This window comes from Bactrocera latifrons, unplaced genomic scaffold (genome assembly GCF_001853355.1).
Source record: "Bactrocera latifrons isolate USDA-ARS-PBARC rearing strain unplaced genomic scaffold, ASM185335v1 scaffold_385, whole genome shotgun sequence".
NCBI lineage: Eukaryota > Metazoa > Arthropoda > Insecta > Diptera > Tephritidae > Bactrocera > Bactrocera latifrons.
Genome location: NW_017537029.1, coordinates 151,810 through 167,598, shown reverse-complemented (window position 1 = coordinate 167,598; position 15,789 = coordinate 151,810). Strand labels below are relative to the sequence as shown.

Sequence of the window (15,789 nt, the reverse complement as noted above, 5' to 3'; positions counted from 1 at the left end):
AAATAGTTGCATAAAAAATCATGTTTTGTAACCTTAGATACTAAGCTAGGTAATGTTAAAATATCCGTAACTGCGTAACAATTTTAAGAAAACTTACATTTAATTTGAAGAGGAAAAAATTTCACTTGTGACGCTAACTGTACGTATGGGTTTATGACAAGCCAACAGTGATGTTTAAACATTTTAGGAATGTTATTTTCATTATATTTCCAATTATTTTTTTAAATTATTAAAATAATCTTGGGATAATATTTGTAGATAGTTTTTAAACATCGATTGTTTTAGAATTCAAAAAATAAAAATGTATTAGTATATGAAATTTGTTTTGTAAATAAAAATTTTAAGAGAAATCGAAATGTTTATCGTTTATTAAAAAATATTAGGAAGAAGATTAAATACACTGCAAATTTATGTGCTAAAATTACTATTAATTATATATATAAATTGTAAAATGAAAAATTCTTTAAAAACTTACTATAATGATAAAATCCAACCCACTGTTGTAAAAAAATATATAAAAATTAAAAGCTTAAAATCGTATGTATAAATGAAGAAAACAAGCTTAAGAAAAATGTTCATATAAATAAACATAATTATGGAGAAAACGTAATAAAAATACGAAACTTTATATGTAAAATAAATGTATGTATAGAAAATATAAAATTAAACATTTATCACACTAGAAATATACCGTACAATACACATAATAATATATTATACATATTATTTTCGTTTTCTAAGTACTGTCCAAAAACGATTTTTCCCAAAGAAAAGAAGGTTAATCACCGTAATGTTTAATTTCTGAAAATCTGCTCACCAATTTAAGTAATTTATATAAATCCAATTAGTATTCCCATTTTTGTATACAATTACCTCTTTTTTGCAAATAAGTTAGCTTTACTAATTTGCTTCTTAGATATTTGCTACAATATAATTTAAAAAGTGTACAATTATGCGAATAAAAAAAAAAGGAAAAACTCTAATTCGGCTTCACCCGAAGTTATTTAACCCTTCAAAGCTGTATTTCTTATAGCGCAAAAGGGTTTTTATCTTTATTTTGATCAGTCTGTTTGTATGCTATGTGCTATAATGGTCCGATCTGATTAATATAGTTCGAGATGTTAGCGTCGTCTTGAAAAATATAGTCGGCGAACAGACAAATGCGGGAAGAGATAGACGCTTTCCAAATTTCAGATCGAGAACTGAGGGACTTGTTCCCATTTATAGAGACAGACGGACATAACTAAATCGATTCTACTCGTCATTCTGATCGTTTATATATTGTATACGTATATACAGTACTTGCAACACCAAAAGCTCCGTCAGGATCGGGAAGGACCTCTTCGAGCCGTTTGATAACATGCGAGGTTTCAGACAAGGCGACTCCCTATCGTGCGACTTCTTCCACCAGCTCCTGGACGATGACAACAACTGATGAGTCGACGGTGCGAGTTTTCGAGAGAAAAGTTCTGCGAAAAATTTCTGGTTCATTGCGTATGAGATATATGACGATATTTACATAGTTCAGCGAATTAAAAGACAGCGGCTACGCTGGCACGGTCATGTTGTCCGAATGGACGGAAACACTCCAGCTCTGAAAGTAATCGATGCGGTACCCGCCGGGGGAAGCAGAGGAAGAGGAAGACCTCCACTCCGTTGGAAGGACCAGGTGGAGAAGGACTTGGCTTCACTTGGAATATCTAATTGGCGCCACGTAGCGAAAAGAAAAAACGACTGGCGCGCTGTTGTTAACTCGGCTATAATCGCGTAAGCGGTATCTACGCCAATTAAGAAGAAGATATACAATACTTAATAGGACCACTGACTTAATATGGTCTGTTCGGGGTATAAATAACATAAATATTAAGCCTTTTATTTGATGTATTTTTCGAAATCTTAGTTCCCTTAAACAGAATTGGTTATTTGGTGATATCTTTATTATAAAAGCATATTTTTGAAAATTTCAAGTACAATAAGGTTTTTTTTTTTTTTTTTTTTTTTTTTTTTTTTTTTTTTTTTTTTTTTTTTTTTTTTTTTTTTTTTTTTTTTTTTTTTTTTAAGTGCTTATTAACCCTTATTCGACCTTATCTAAAAAAGTATAAAGTGAATTTTCCTCGGAAAATGGGTGATCTGGTTTTTGAAACAATATCTATAAATAAATGTAAAGTTTATAGCTAGATATAAAACTGTAAGAACTTGAAGTGTTTACAAAAGATATTAAAATTTAATTGTTGTTATTATAAATAAAACACAAAATATTTAGTTATTCATCAATTTTTATTTTGTCGCCTTCAAAGTAATCCCCACCAGATGTAGTATACTAATGCCAACGAAACACTTTTCAAAAGTACTTTTTAGGATGGTATTCAGCTTTTTTAGCGATTTTTTATCTCTTCGATCGACTGGAAACGGATTCACGGAGCGGCAATTTCAGTTTAGGGAACAAGAGAAAATCACATGGAGCCAAGTTTAGTGATTATTACGATATCGATGGTATTAATTGCGTTTTTGCTTTAAATTTGATCATAATTGTACTCTTTTTGAAAAAAATCACTTGCTTGATGATTCTCAAGCACCATATCCTTCACTTTTTTAATATTTTCATCAATTGAAGAACGGGGCAGGTCTTCAAAGTCCTCTCGACCGTCGTTGAAGGCTTTGTACCACTCGTAGGCGTAGGAAGCGTCGGAGACCCTATAAATTATATATCTTAATGATCAGGATGTTGAGCTGAGTCGATTTAGCCATGTCCTTCTGTCGGTCTGTCCGTCCGTCTGTCTGTCTGTCTGTCTGCCTGTATATATACGAACTCGTCTCTCAGCTTTTAAGATATCGTTCTGAAATTTTGTAAGCGTCATTTTCTCTTCAACAAGTTGCTCATTTGTCGGAACTGCCGATATCGGGCCACTGTAACATATAGCTGCCATACAAACTGAACCATCGGAATCAAGTTCTTGTATGGAAAGCTTTCACATTTGACAATGTATCTTCACCAAAGTAGGCACAGATTATTTTTTAGAGCAACAATGTAATCTCCGAAGAAATTGTTCAGATCGGCGTACTATAGCATATAGCTGCCATACAAACTGAACGATCGAAATGTAGTGCACGCCTGAAATCTCGATTATCACTTTATCATGCGAGAGTATAAAATGTTCGGTGACACCCGAACTTAGCCCTTCCTTACTTGTTTTTAAATATTATTTACTCGGTTAACTTAATTACTATTTCCGGGTGATTTTTTGTCATAATGTATTATTTTTTGTACTTTGTTTATACATTGCAACTGGTTTAAATAAAAGAAAGGACTAACAAGCAACTTGAATATGATTTAAACAAATAATTACAAAATTACAAAACTGCTATGAGAGTATTGGCTAATTTGAAAGATTGCTGGGTTTGAGGCGTTTGAGTCGTCTTGGTGGTCCATCTCTAGAAGTTGACATAGCTACCTTTTTGTTACGGGGCATCTCGACAGGATAAAATCTATGTCTTACTAACTGTCAAATCTATTGCTATTGCAATTGCCAAATCTGTATGTGGGCATTTGTTATCATAACATAATCATTTGCGCAAAGGCGTAGGGTAGGTAGGTTCGAGCTGATGTAGCGCATGCTTTGAGCTCTTGAAAAATTTATTTTATCACATTGCGAAATGCCGTCGGGTAGGTAGCTGATGTAGCTTTTATGAGGAAAATAAAAAATAATTACGATCCTTTTTTTTACAAAATGTATTTCTGGGAAAAATAAGAATTCATATTTTTGGACTGCTATATAATAATTGTGACATAAATATACATAATATATATAAAATGAGCAAAGATATTTTGATTTATGCTTGTATACGTTTATTAAATTTAAGGCTTCGCTCACTCCCAATAACAAATATAATATTTTTTAGAGTAATGTTATTTTGAAAATGTACTTTATTTTTATAACATAACACAACCATCTTAATACTCTCTTTTCTAAATTTTATATTACCGAAATGAAAATGCCGTCGGCATATGTATGTGCAAATGGGATATGTTGCCTCTTCGAAATTTTCATAGAAATGAAAACTGCGGTGTCAAACTGCTGAAGTGACAGCTTATTGCTTGCAATATATGGCAAACTAATTAGTATTCCATATATTGTAAGCAATAAGCAMTGTGGAGTCTCCACAGGCAATAGGCACGGCAATACAGTTGGTAAGACATTGATTTTATCCTGTCGAGATGCCCCGTTACAATGCTGTAGCAATCTTGCACTATGTGCTGTTGCAATTTTTAATTTTTCTGCGTTTGTGTTAGTACATCGACAGAGTTGTGCACCATAGCTCCATATCGGTTGGAGTATTTGCTTATATACATATACATGTATTTAACAAAATTTCGACGCTGCATAGAGTCTACATTTCTGATATGCACACTTTTCCCAGTGCACGCAAAATTAAAAACAATTAAAACAAAAAAGAATAAATGCATTATTCTTAACAGTTTTCTTTATTTTTTGTTGTGTGTCAAATAGTTTTTAGGTAATCATGTAGATATAAACATGACATCACTTTCTCGTAAATGATATTTACTAGTTTGTATAAAGCATATGTTTTAATAAATAATTTGCCTATTCTCTTTAAGTTTAAATGCTTTCTATTTTACACGAATACCTAATGTTTACTTATATGTATATACACTATTTACATTTATTTATTACGTGTATTTTTATTGTTTCGAACAAATTGTAACACATTTTTCTTGAATTTTGTTGTTTTTTTTGTTTGTTTTACTCATAAACAAATCGAAATCACTTGATTTCTGATGAATAAATATAAAAAAAATTAACATGAATAGTTTTTAAATTAAAATACGGCTGTTTGAGCAATTACATTTTGTTTCAATACTTACATACAAAAAACATCTACATATACATTTTTATAAATATACATGTACATACATATATATTATTAAAATTTACAAAACAAAAATACTGTGTAAATAAATAAGTGTAATAAAGTTTGCCGTAAAATGCGAGAATATGCAATTATACATAAACACACACATGCACATGTATGTACGTATGTATATACATGTATTTAATTAATTTATATAGCAATTAGTATTTAATGTTATAGGATTTTGTGTGTGTATTTGTATTCATGATCATGTTGTTTGGCGCGCCAGTACGAGTAGTTGCGCATTTGCAAGTACTTAAGCAATATGCGTGTGTACGAGTATCAGTAATGAACGCCTGGTGTTTGCGAATTCGGATTCGATGTGTTCCCTGAGTCGCCCAGCCAGGAGTCAGGACTTGGTGGAAAATCAGGATAGCCCTGCTCTGGACTAGAATCATTGCTCAAATCCGAAACTGCACTGCCATGTACGCGATGTGCCTTTGACGCGCTCACATTATTCGATGATGTATTGTGTTCTGTAAATTTAAAAAAATACACATGTTTATGAAATTTTTTTGCAATAAATGGTTGTTCATAAAAGCTTTTTTTTATTTAAATCGTTAAGAAATATAAAGTTGACGCTCTCTTTTCTAGAAAATTGTTGTAGAAATCGGTTGAGCAGGTCCCGCGATATGGGTTTTCACCTAACTGAGGATGGTGTCACGCCTATCATCCACATTGACACTGGTTCTTTAAAAGCCTTCTCTTATCACCTCGACTGTAAAATTTCATGACTCTAGCGCGTTTAGTTATATATGTATTTATCGCACGTTTGGTAGTTTTCAACAAAACCGTTATATTGGGAGTGGGAGGTTATGTACCAAATTTTCACAGGGTGAGTAGGGATGCCAAAAAGATATGTTGTCAGCGAATTTGGTTATTATAGATGTTTATTAAACTTATTAGCCGCTCTCTCTTTCTCTAGTATGATTGCATACATATTAAAAGTGGACTCGGACTGGTCCATTTAAAACGAAACGATAAATTTTTTTCGTACAATCTTTGCTTTTATGTTTGTGTGAAGTTTGATCTTGATATGTCAATGACGAGAAAAGTTTGTTTGGGATTTTTTACCACGAAAAAAAAATTAACAACGAGTTTACTTAAAATTTTGTGTTTCCAATGGAATGGGCGGTCAACTTTACAAAACGTTCAGAGCGATAGCAGAGGATCTTAACATCCCTTGTGAACCGACTTAAAACCGAGCCGCAACAAAAGTCCTGAATCTTTTGCAAAAACGACGGCGGGTAGAGGTCACAAAAGGAATGCTTGGTAAAGTAGTTAAACACCCTTCATTCGTCAAATGCATCATTACTTGCAACGAGACTTGGGTCTATAAATATGATGTCAAAATTCTCCAAAAATCTGGAATAAGCCAAGAATGAGCCAAAACGAAAACAAAACCATATTTTGATAAATCCGAAGGTGAGACCGAGGCATATAACAAGTATATGGAAAACTATATAAAGTTTTGGAATGCTGGTATTTGCTAAAAATGAGCCTTTAGATAAACAGATCATTTTGGATTAATTCTAATGTTTTGTATATAATAATTAAAAAATAATTACATAAAAGGGACTTTGTGAATATGTACCTCGACAAACTATCATCACATGAAATAGATGCCAACCTTTTCGATTTATGGTAGTTGTTTGTTCGATTCGACACTTTCGAAGGACTAGCGAATCGAAGGCAGCTATTAATTATTCTTACCATATTTTTTTCGTTATAATATTAAGCATATATTTTTACGTGTATTAGTTACCTATATTTGTATAAACAATATTATCGGGATATGAACCAAATGAGTGATTGTGCCCCACAGGTGGTGGTGATCGACTAGTAGGATATTGCGGTGGACTGGAACTACCGTGCAAATAAGATCCTCTTATACTATGTGGTGAAGCACCTTCATCTAAACCTAGATTGACCGTACTGTAGCTATCGTTGCTTAGATCTAGAAATAAAAAAAAAAAAATTTATAATTAATAAAATAAATATTTTTTTCTATAAGGTTTTAGCTGATATTTTTTCTATTAAAAACAAACAGTTGTCAGATTAATATGAAAATAAATATCTAAGTACTTACCATGGTGGCTAAAACTGTCGTAGTCTACTTTCAATTCATCCTTGTCGAGGAATTTTTCCGTACGCGGAGAACAGTTACCCTTCATTGATCTGAAATATTGACTCCATCGCGTTCGCCCAGCATCTTTCTTCAGTCGTTTCTCCTTCGCTCTCCTGTAGAATATAAATATTATTGCATCACTTCACTATATGAAATCCCTTTGGTATTCCTTTTTGGAAATTACCTATTTTGAAACCAAACTTGAACGACTCGCATGTCTAGTCCGGTATCTTGTGATAGTTGTTCTCGTACATGTCGTGCAGGCTTAGGACTATTATTGTAGGCTGTTTTAAGTGTTTCTAATTGTTTTGCTGTAATTGTTGTACGAGGTCGTTTATTTGGTTGATCCCCATCCAATGAGCCATCTAAGTAGAGTCCTATGAGTAGGGCAATAATGAAGATTTATTATGTTATTCCTATTTTTCGTGCATTATACATTTTTTGAGTTATTTATACTAATTTATTGAACACACACCCACCTTTCGCCTTCGCGTCTTCATAATCACGTTTACATATCAGTTTTCTATCTTCCATAAGGTAAAATTCATCACCGGTATTTAGTGTTCGAGAGCATATTGTACATAGAAAACATTGTAAATGGTAGACATTGTCCTGCGCTCTCCGTACCACTTGCGTTGGCGGAATTCCCATATCACATGCGGAACACTTTGTTCCATATCGTCTAGTAGGCCCGAACATTGGAAATGCAGAAGTTTTAATTAGTGCTACTTATTTTTATTTGTAATATATTAATTATTCTATTTTAAAATCATATTATATACTACATAATGTATTTACGATATAACTTAGAAAAAAATAAGAGGATATATATATCGCTGCTGTTTCAACAAGAAATGCTTTATTGTCATACCCTAAAAGAAAATCACATTTTCCATTTTTTTGTATTTAAATGTGAAAGGATTTGTCTTTAAAGTCTTAACTTTTAGCTTAATATATCTAGTTGCTACAACACTGAAACACCTCTAACTGTGGATAATAACTTGATGTTTGCCAAATCCTTTGGATGGATGGGTGTAAATACCCAGAAGAGGGTATATTAAAAGTGCCACGAAGTTTCTAACCCATTGAAGAAAACATCAAAACCCTTTAAAGTTAAGGGTCTGTCAACAAGAACGATGTGATGTTAAAGAGAAATAAAAGAATCAAATTGGATATAGTTTTTCTTTGCTATGTAGATAATTTTATGCCATTTATGATTTGATATACATATTAGAAAAATGAGCACTTACGACTCAATTGCAACATTTCGGCTTTAGTGTGCTGACTGTTATCTTTGAGCATTGCTTGTTGATTGGGGTAAACCTTTGATTTAACATACATCCAAAGAAAACTATCTAGAAGCGTTAAATCGCCGACCTGTGCCCATGTTTAGACGTAATTCATGAGGCCGACACTTGCTGTCAAAATCACGTCATCCCTATCTGTAGATGAAGTCTGTTTGTGTATACTGGAAGTGGTGCTTCGCTATAATCTACGCACAAATTGTTCAAATCGGACCAGCCTCTTACTGCCATTTAATCTTACCGATTAAAATCAAGACAAAGATCTTAATAAAACATCTTTTTTCCTTATTAAGTAGCTTATTAACTTTAAAAAATTGACTGAGCAACCAAATTTGTTAAACTTATATTATCTTCATAGTTTAAATTATAAAACCTGCAGGAATCGTATAGTGCTTTCAAAACTGGACAAAAATTTAGTGCGTATCAGCGTACCAAGAAGCATTATCAGATTCATGTTGCGTTTGTTGCCCAAAAGAGTGACAAGTTTGAATGGCGAAAAACTCCTTCCGCATGATTTCCTGGGACGTGTTAAGTTGACTAAAAAATCGCTGACTCGAAACCGGTTTTAGACACATAGTCTCTTATAGGGCCCATACACGATACACATGTGCGTTCGATCTGTGTGAACTCGTTTCGGCCATACACGACACACAAATCCATTTTGCGTTCGTTCAAGCGGAACATTTCTTGGAATTCATTTCTATTGTAGCACTTTTATCTATTTCTTTGTATTTCGTTAATAAGTTATTCCAACTTTTATTTTTCTCAAATTTATTTTTATATTTATCACTTTTCGTTTATCAAATTGCTAATTAATTTTTTATAAGATCAATAAATTCTGATATGAAATCTTTATTAATGAGGTAGTCTGCTATAGAAGCTTCAAACAATCGATTTTTTTGCTTAAATCTCTTTAAAAATTATCTAAGAATATGTCCCTAAAGTTATAGATGGGAATTCGAAATATTATCGAAGCTAGAAGGGAAAGAGTGACCGAGCGTTAGCAGATATATGTATGAGCGCTTGGGCGAAAAGCGAAAAATTTGACGCACGATTTCTCGGTTTTTCATTTTTACAATTTTTCTTAATTGGCAACTAAACGTCAGATAAGTTATTAAAAAATATGAATCTCTTAGAATTTTTTGTTTCTGATAGAAATTGCGACCTGTATTCTGTCCGCCGTCCCAAAAATGCGCATGCGGGGCTTCCCAAAAGCAGAATATCAAAGATTTCGTATCCAAACAATTTGTGAAAGATGTTCAAATATATAACTATAAAGCCTAAAAATTTCACTTGAATCAATTATTTCTTTCCCTGCCGAAAAAATTCTCAAAAAAATCGATTTTTTGAAGCCTCTAAAGCAGGCTCCCCCCTTAACACTTGTCATTGTTCGTCCGCGATCTTGACTATTAGGCGACACGACAGAAATGAGATTTTGTGCGCACACAACGCCATACACGACACACATGTGCGCACACCGATCGTAAAAAATCAAACATTTTCGCGAACATGGATTGGTATGCGCACAAGCCCATACACGAGTAAACCGCATGCGCACACATACCGATCGAACGCACTTGTGTGTCATATATGGGAACATTTAGGCAAAGTTGTTCAGAATAATCCGTAGCACATTTTTTGCAAGCTCGACTTTTCCGTTTTGTTTGCCCTCTGTAAATCGACAGGCTTTAGTATTTATAGCTTGGAGCCTGAATGCAAAAAATATTTTTCAACTGAAAATGAATCTGCTCTATTTCAATGAGACAACAATTTAATATGTTTTAAAGTTTTGTTTTTCATTTACTTAGAAACTTTTAAAGTTGGAAACAGTGAGACTATTATATCCTCATAAGAAATATTAAACCCAAATTTCGTTTTCAAAATGCTTACGAAAGTACCCAATCATTAGTAAAAACTATTAAAAACAATCCCATAACTTTTAAATAATAATTTTGTAACTTAACTTACTTAAAAAAGTCTTCTTTACAGAAAAGCTGACCATTCCGCGAGAAGCATTTATCATTTAGTTGGGTGTGGCATTCGCTGCATTGCAAACATTTCGCATGCCACGTTCGCTCCAACACTTTTAATATAAAACGATCTAGTATAAGTTCATGACAGCCTCCGCATTTCGGTATAGTAGCTGGAATGAAAAATATTCGCAAATAAATATTTATAACTATTGAGTGTTTTATAAAGGTTTTTACATATGCATGGCATAGATTTTTAATATTTATATACATATGTTTGTATGTAATATGTTATAATATGGGGTTCAAAAATCTAGTTAGTCAGGTCATGCGGTTCAACGAGAAACGCTATATATAGCCGGTAATACAATTTTTTTTTATTAAAATGTGCAAAATACACTTAAGTATGTTGTAAGTGTAAGTTCCAGAAAATTTCACATTCTATGGTTTGAGATTATGGTGGATTTTTGCAGCAGTTATGCAAATTTGTCACTTAGAGTTAAATTTTTACCCTGCTTAATTCTTTTCTGTAACATTTGCTGAAATGCAACTCTAACTTTCCAAGAGAGTAGGTGAAAATTATGACATCAAGTTAATTATGACTGAAATTTTTCTCAACACTGAAGTAATTCCTCTATTTGTTATGGTACATGTTCTGTTTGGTTTGTTATGTATGTCTGCTGGTTAACGGTGTTAAAATGAATGAAATTTGATGATAATCCCGCTCACTCCTCATAAAACAATAATCTTAAAAATTACTGGACTCCAAAACATATAGTGACTTTTTATTGAAAATATTGATCAATGTGTCAGATATATAATTGCAATTTGGAGAGTTGGAATTTTCTGATAATATTATCTCAAAAATGGTTGGAATCAGGTTTTTACTTCCCTTAGCCCCATATACCTAATATAAAGATTAGGTATTAGCTGACTTTATACTGCATATATCGGCCAATATGTGAGTTATTTTAATAAAAATGAGCGTTTTTTTCTAATAACGGTAATTTTTTGTTCTTAGAATAAAAAAAATGGGGTGAAAACTCGGCATAGATCCCATATTACTAACAAGCCTTGTGTACCTGAAGGTATTACATCGGCTTTAATCCTTGCAAGTTGCAAAGTATGAAATGTTCGGTTATACCATAATATAGCTCTTCCTTACTAGTTATATAAATGGTTTATAAATTTGTAACTGAAGCGTTCGATATAAACTTCACAAAACTTTAACTTGTATTTTCATGCAGTTCACAACACGTGAATTTTACTGTGCCCAAGAAATAAGCTGACATTGTATTTATTTTCTAAATTCTTTATTTATTCTTCCAAATTAATTTCATTCCCTTCAAAGTAATCTCCTCCCGATGCAATGCACTTATGCCAACGTATTTTCCAATCTTCGAAACACTGGTTGTAGTCACTTTCCGGGATGGCCTTCAGTTTCGTCTTCGCTGCGGCTTGAATCTCCTCTACCGTATAAAAACGGTGTCCCCGGAGCGGTCTTTTGAGCTTGGTGAACAGCCAGAAGTCGCGCGACGCCAGATCAGGTAAATACGGTGGTTGTAGAACGATAAGGGTTGAGTTTTTGACGAAATGATCACGAATTACGAGGGCAGTATGGGATGGTGCATTATCATGGTGTAAAATCCAAGAATTCCATTCCAATTCCACAATTCCGCCCTTTTTAAGCGGGAAATAATATTCCTTGTTGACTGTTTGACCGGTTGGACGGAATTCATAATCAACACCATGATAATCGAAGAAGACAGTCTACATGACCTTGATTTTTGAGCGACTTTGGCGCGATTTTTTTGGTCTCGACTCTCTTTTGGCACGATATTCGCTCGATTGATCGGTTGTTTCGGGGTCGCAAGCATAGATCCAAGTCTCATCGCCAGTTATATTCGTTTCATGACACTCTGGTAGTCGGAAAGCATCGTTTCACACAACGCGACGCCTTTTTTCCAAAAAATTCTATGTTTTCGGTAGCAGTCGAGATTTGACGCGCTTGAGGCCAAAACATCTTCAAAATGACCAACTTCATCAGCAAGGTCTTTAATTGTTAATCGACGGCTTTTCAACACCAAATCTTTGATTTGTGGAACGTGAGCTTCGTCGGTTGAGGTTGATGGTCGCCCTGGACGCTCTTCGTCTTCGACACGTTCACGACCGGATGGGAACTCACTATACCACTTGTAAAAATTTTTTTTAGACGTAGTCTCATCACCAAAGGCTTTCTGCACCATCCTCAACATATCCGCAGCAGAAAATTGATTCCGTAAACAATATTTAATGCTAATTCTTTGCTCAACAAATTTCGACATCGCAAAACACAAAAAACTCACTTTTAGCAGCTCACAAAACTACACGCGCGCAGTTTAAATTCAAATGTCACTTTACCAGCAGTCATCAGATAAAATTTCAATCAATTAATAAGTAATTGTAATTAGATTAGTCTGAAAGTTAATACAAATTTAGTTTACAAACTTGACAAATTTTTTTATTTTATTTTACATATGTATTTTTACATATTCCATTTCTTTTCTGAAATTAATTATATTTATAGTCTAACGTATTTTGTTTGCCTAAAATATAAATAAAATTTCGAGAAAAGCATATGGTTTATGAAGTTTTCTTATTTTGTTTTACATTAGTCCATTCCATCTCTATTCTTAAATTATATTTATAGCATTCTTCGCATATTCCTCACACCTCCTGTGACGAATGCGAGCTCTGAACGCTCTTTTTCGAAAGATTCTGAAAACTTGGCCCACATTGTCATGTTTTGCGAAATTTTTCTTTTCAATGCACGAACTGACTTCAGTACCACAATTTATAATGTGTTTTTTTAATTTATTAGGATTTGATATATGCAGGTCGATTCGAAAATTTTCCATATTAATCCTGGACGTGTTTTGTTAGTCGATTTGACTAACAAGTCGATTTGACTAACAATCATCGTGTTTTGCAAAAAGCAGCAAAATAACAATGTCCATCCAGGGTTAAACTGACTACTATATTTCATATAATAATTTTTATGTTTAAGTGAATGTTTCTTGCACCTTTGTCGAAACTATGAATTAGCCTTAAAAAGAAGTCTTAGTTGTCTAAGGCAGAATAGGCATACGTAGGCTGCTTTTTATATTTTGGGATTTGCCAACACTAGTTGTTTATAGTAACTTAAAATATTCTTTTCGCCCAAAGAATTTAATAAGATCGCGAACAATTTGCATTTTTTTTTCGACGTGAATTAACTTATTAAGATTAAAGATGAAATTAGTTAAATTTTTGACGAGCTCCAACAAGGGCCAGTCTTTATCGATGGTATAGTGAGTTTAATCGTCGTAGATCACTCCAAGACGAATTTCGGAAGGTCGTCCAAAATCAGTTGTCGTTGAGGAAACTATTGATGCTGCGCGCAAACGTATATTGCAAGATTGTCATATGATCTATCGCGGGATTGAAACAACTATAGGCATTAGTGGGACTAACATATATACATACATTCAATTTTGCATGAAATTCATGACTGTAAAAAAACGTTCACGTTGGATCCCATATAATTGTCAATCGCTGAAGAAAAAGCTCGTATCGAAAGTCTAGAGATATGTTAACAAAATACGACAGCGGTGCTTCGATGTGCTTCTATGACATGGTGACAGATAATGTATCGTGGATTTACGTGTATGACCCCGAAAGTAAACAGTAGTAGACTTATGGGCCGAATTCAACAAAAGTTGTTCGCTCAGGAAGCACTTCTAAGTGAGTAATTGCTTGTTATACCCTGAACAGGGTATATTACGTTTGTCACGAAGTTTGTAACACTMAGAAGGAAGCGTCGGAGACCCTATAAAGTATATATATAAATGATCAGTATGTCGAGCTGAGTCGATTTAGCCATGTCCGTCTGTCTGTCTGTCCGTCTGTCTATCTGTATATATACGAACTAGTCCCTCAGTTTTTAATACATATATCGTTTTGAAATTTTCCAAACGTCATTTTCTCTTCAGGAAACTGCTCATTTGTCGGAACTGCCGATATCGGACCACTATATCATATAGCTGCCATGACATGAAACTGAACCATCGGAATCAAGTTCTTGTATGGGAAACTTTCACATTTCGCAATGTATTTTCACAAAAGTTGACACAGGTTATTTTCTAAATCAACAATGCTATCTCCGAAGAAATTGTTCAGATCGGCTAACTATAGCATATAGCTGCCATATAAACTGAATGATCGGAATCAAGTTGTTGTATGGAAAACTTTTACATTTGACAAGATATATTCACGAAATTTGGTATAGGTTATAATCTAAGGCAACAATTTAATATCCGAAGAAATTTTTTAGATCAGATTACTATAGTATATAGCTGCCATACAAACTGAATGATCGGAATCAAATGCTTGCGTGGGAAACATCCTCATTTGACGATATATCTTCACGAAATTGGGTGTGAGTTATTGTTTATAGAAATAATATAATATCAGAAGAAATTGTTCAGAGCGGCTCACTATATCATATAGCTGCCATACAAGCCGAACGATCGGAATCAAGGGCTTGTATGGAAGAGTTTCGCATTTGACGTCGTATCGTCACGAAATTTGGCATGGATTACTGCTTAAAGTAACAATATAATCTCCAAAAGAATTGTTCAGAACGGATTACTATAGCATATACGTAGCTTCCATACAAACAGAACACATAGTTACTAACAGAAATGCACCTGTGAAGGGTATTTAGCTTCGGTTAACGTGTTTTTTTTTTTTTTTTTTGGAAAAACTGAACATGACGCAACCATATCACTGGAACAACGCGGAACAGTAAATTCTAGGTGCTGTACATACATTTGACTTTCCACTTTCTTTCAAGTAATCAGGAAAACTAACCGCCGAAGACGTATCACATCGCTAGCTTTCACAAGCAGATTGAATCAACTGCATTTTTGACCACTTAAACATCGATTTGATGAGTAATCCACCGTAAAGTCTTGACTTGGTACCGAAAGACTGATTTTTGCTACCTTTCGCACACCGATTGAAACAACTGAATTTTTGTGCACTTAAAACATCGGTTCCATGAGTAATCCTTTGGCAAAAGTGCTTTGAGAATTGGTTCAAATGCATACAAATGTGTTTACATCTTAAAACGATTTTTAAAATTGTTTTAATTCCGAACATCTGGTTGACGTTTTGCATTTTAAGGAACGAGTGTTTTCTTGGCTTTGGCCCTGACAAGTTGAAGAGTATGAAACGTTCGGTTGCACCCGAAGATACCCTTTCCTTACTTGTCATTTTGGTTATTTTGTATTAAATCTACTGCAATCTCAATATGTGTTCGGATTTTAGTTATAATCAGTTAATTTCTCCCGACGGATGTAGGTAGAACTACTCAATTTTTCCACTGGTATGCCGATTTCGAAATTATTTTAAATTATAATAGCTTTACGTAAGA

The 15,789-nt window shown here is 33.7% G+C and overlaps 1 protein-coding gene across 3 annotated transcripts in view; it reads right to left on the bottom strand.

The window, feature by feature from the left end:
- Window positions 1-4,979: 4,979 nt before the first annotated feature.
- Window positions 4,980-15,789, bottom strand: part of LOC108972191 (LIM/homeobox protein Lhx3) — a 76,660-nt gene continuing 65,850 nt past the window's right edge. For 2 of the 3 annotated variants that reach the window (XM_018938706.1, XM_018938707.1), the window contains exons 2-7: window positions 10,333-10,507; window positions 7,540-7,742; window positions 7,245-7,437; window positions 7,022-7,173; window positions 6,698-6,889; window positions 4,980-5,408 (exon numbers count right to left, since the gene is read on the bottom strand). In XM_018938706.1, the coding sequence (XP_018794251.1) occupies window positions 5,215-5,408; window positions 6,698-6,889; window positions 7,022-7,173; window positions 7,245-7,437; window positions 7,540-7,742; window positions 10,333-10,507 (1,109 nt within the window). In that variant the 3' untranslated portion in view covers window positions 4,980-5,214. Of the gene's footprint in view, window positions 5,409-6,697; window positions 6,890-7,021; window positions 7,174-7,244; window positions 7,438-7,539; window positions 7,752-10,332; window positions 10,508-15,789 lie in introns of all 3 variants that reach the window. The other variant, XM_018938705.1, reaches the window with a different exon arrangement.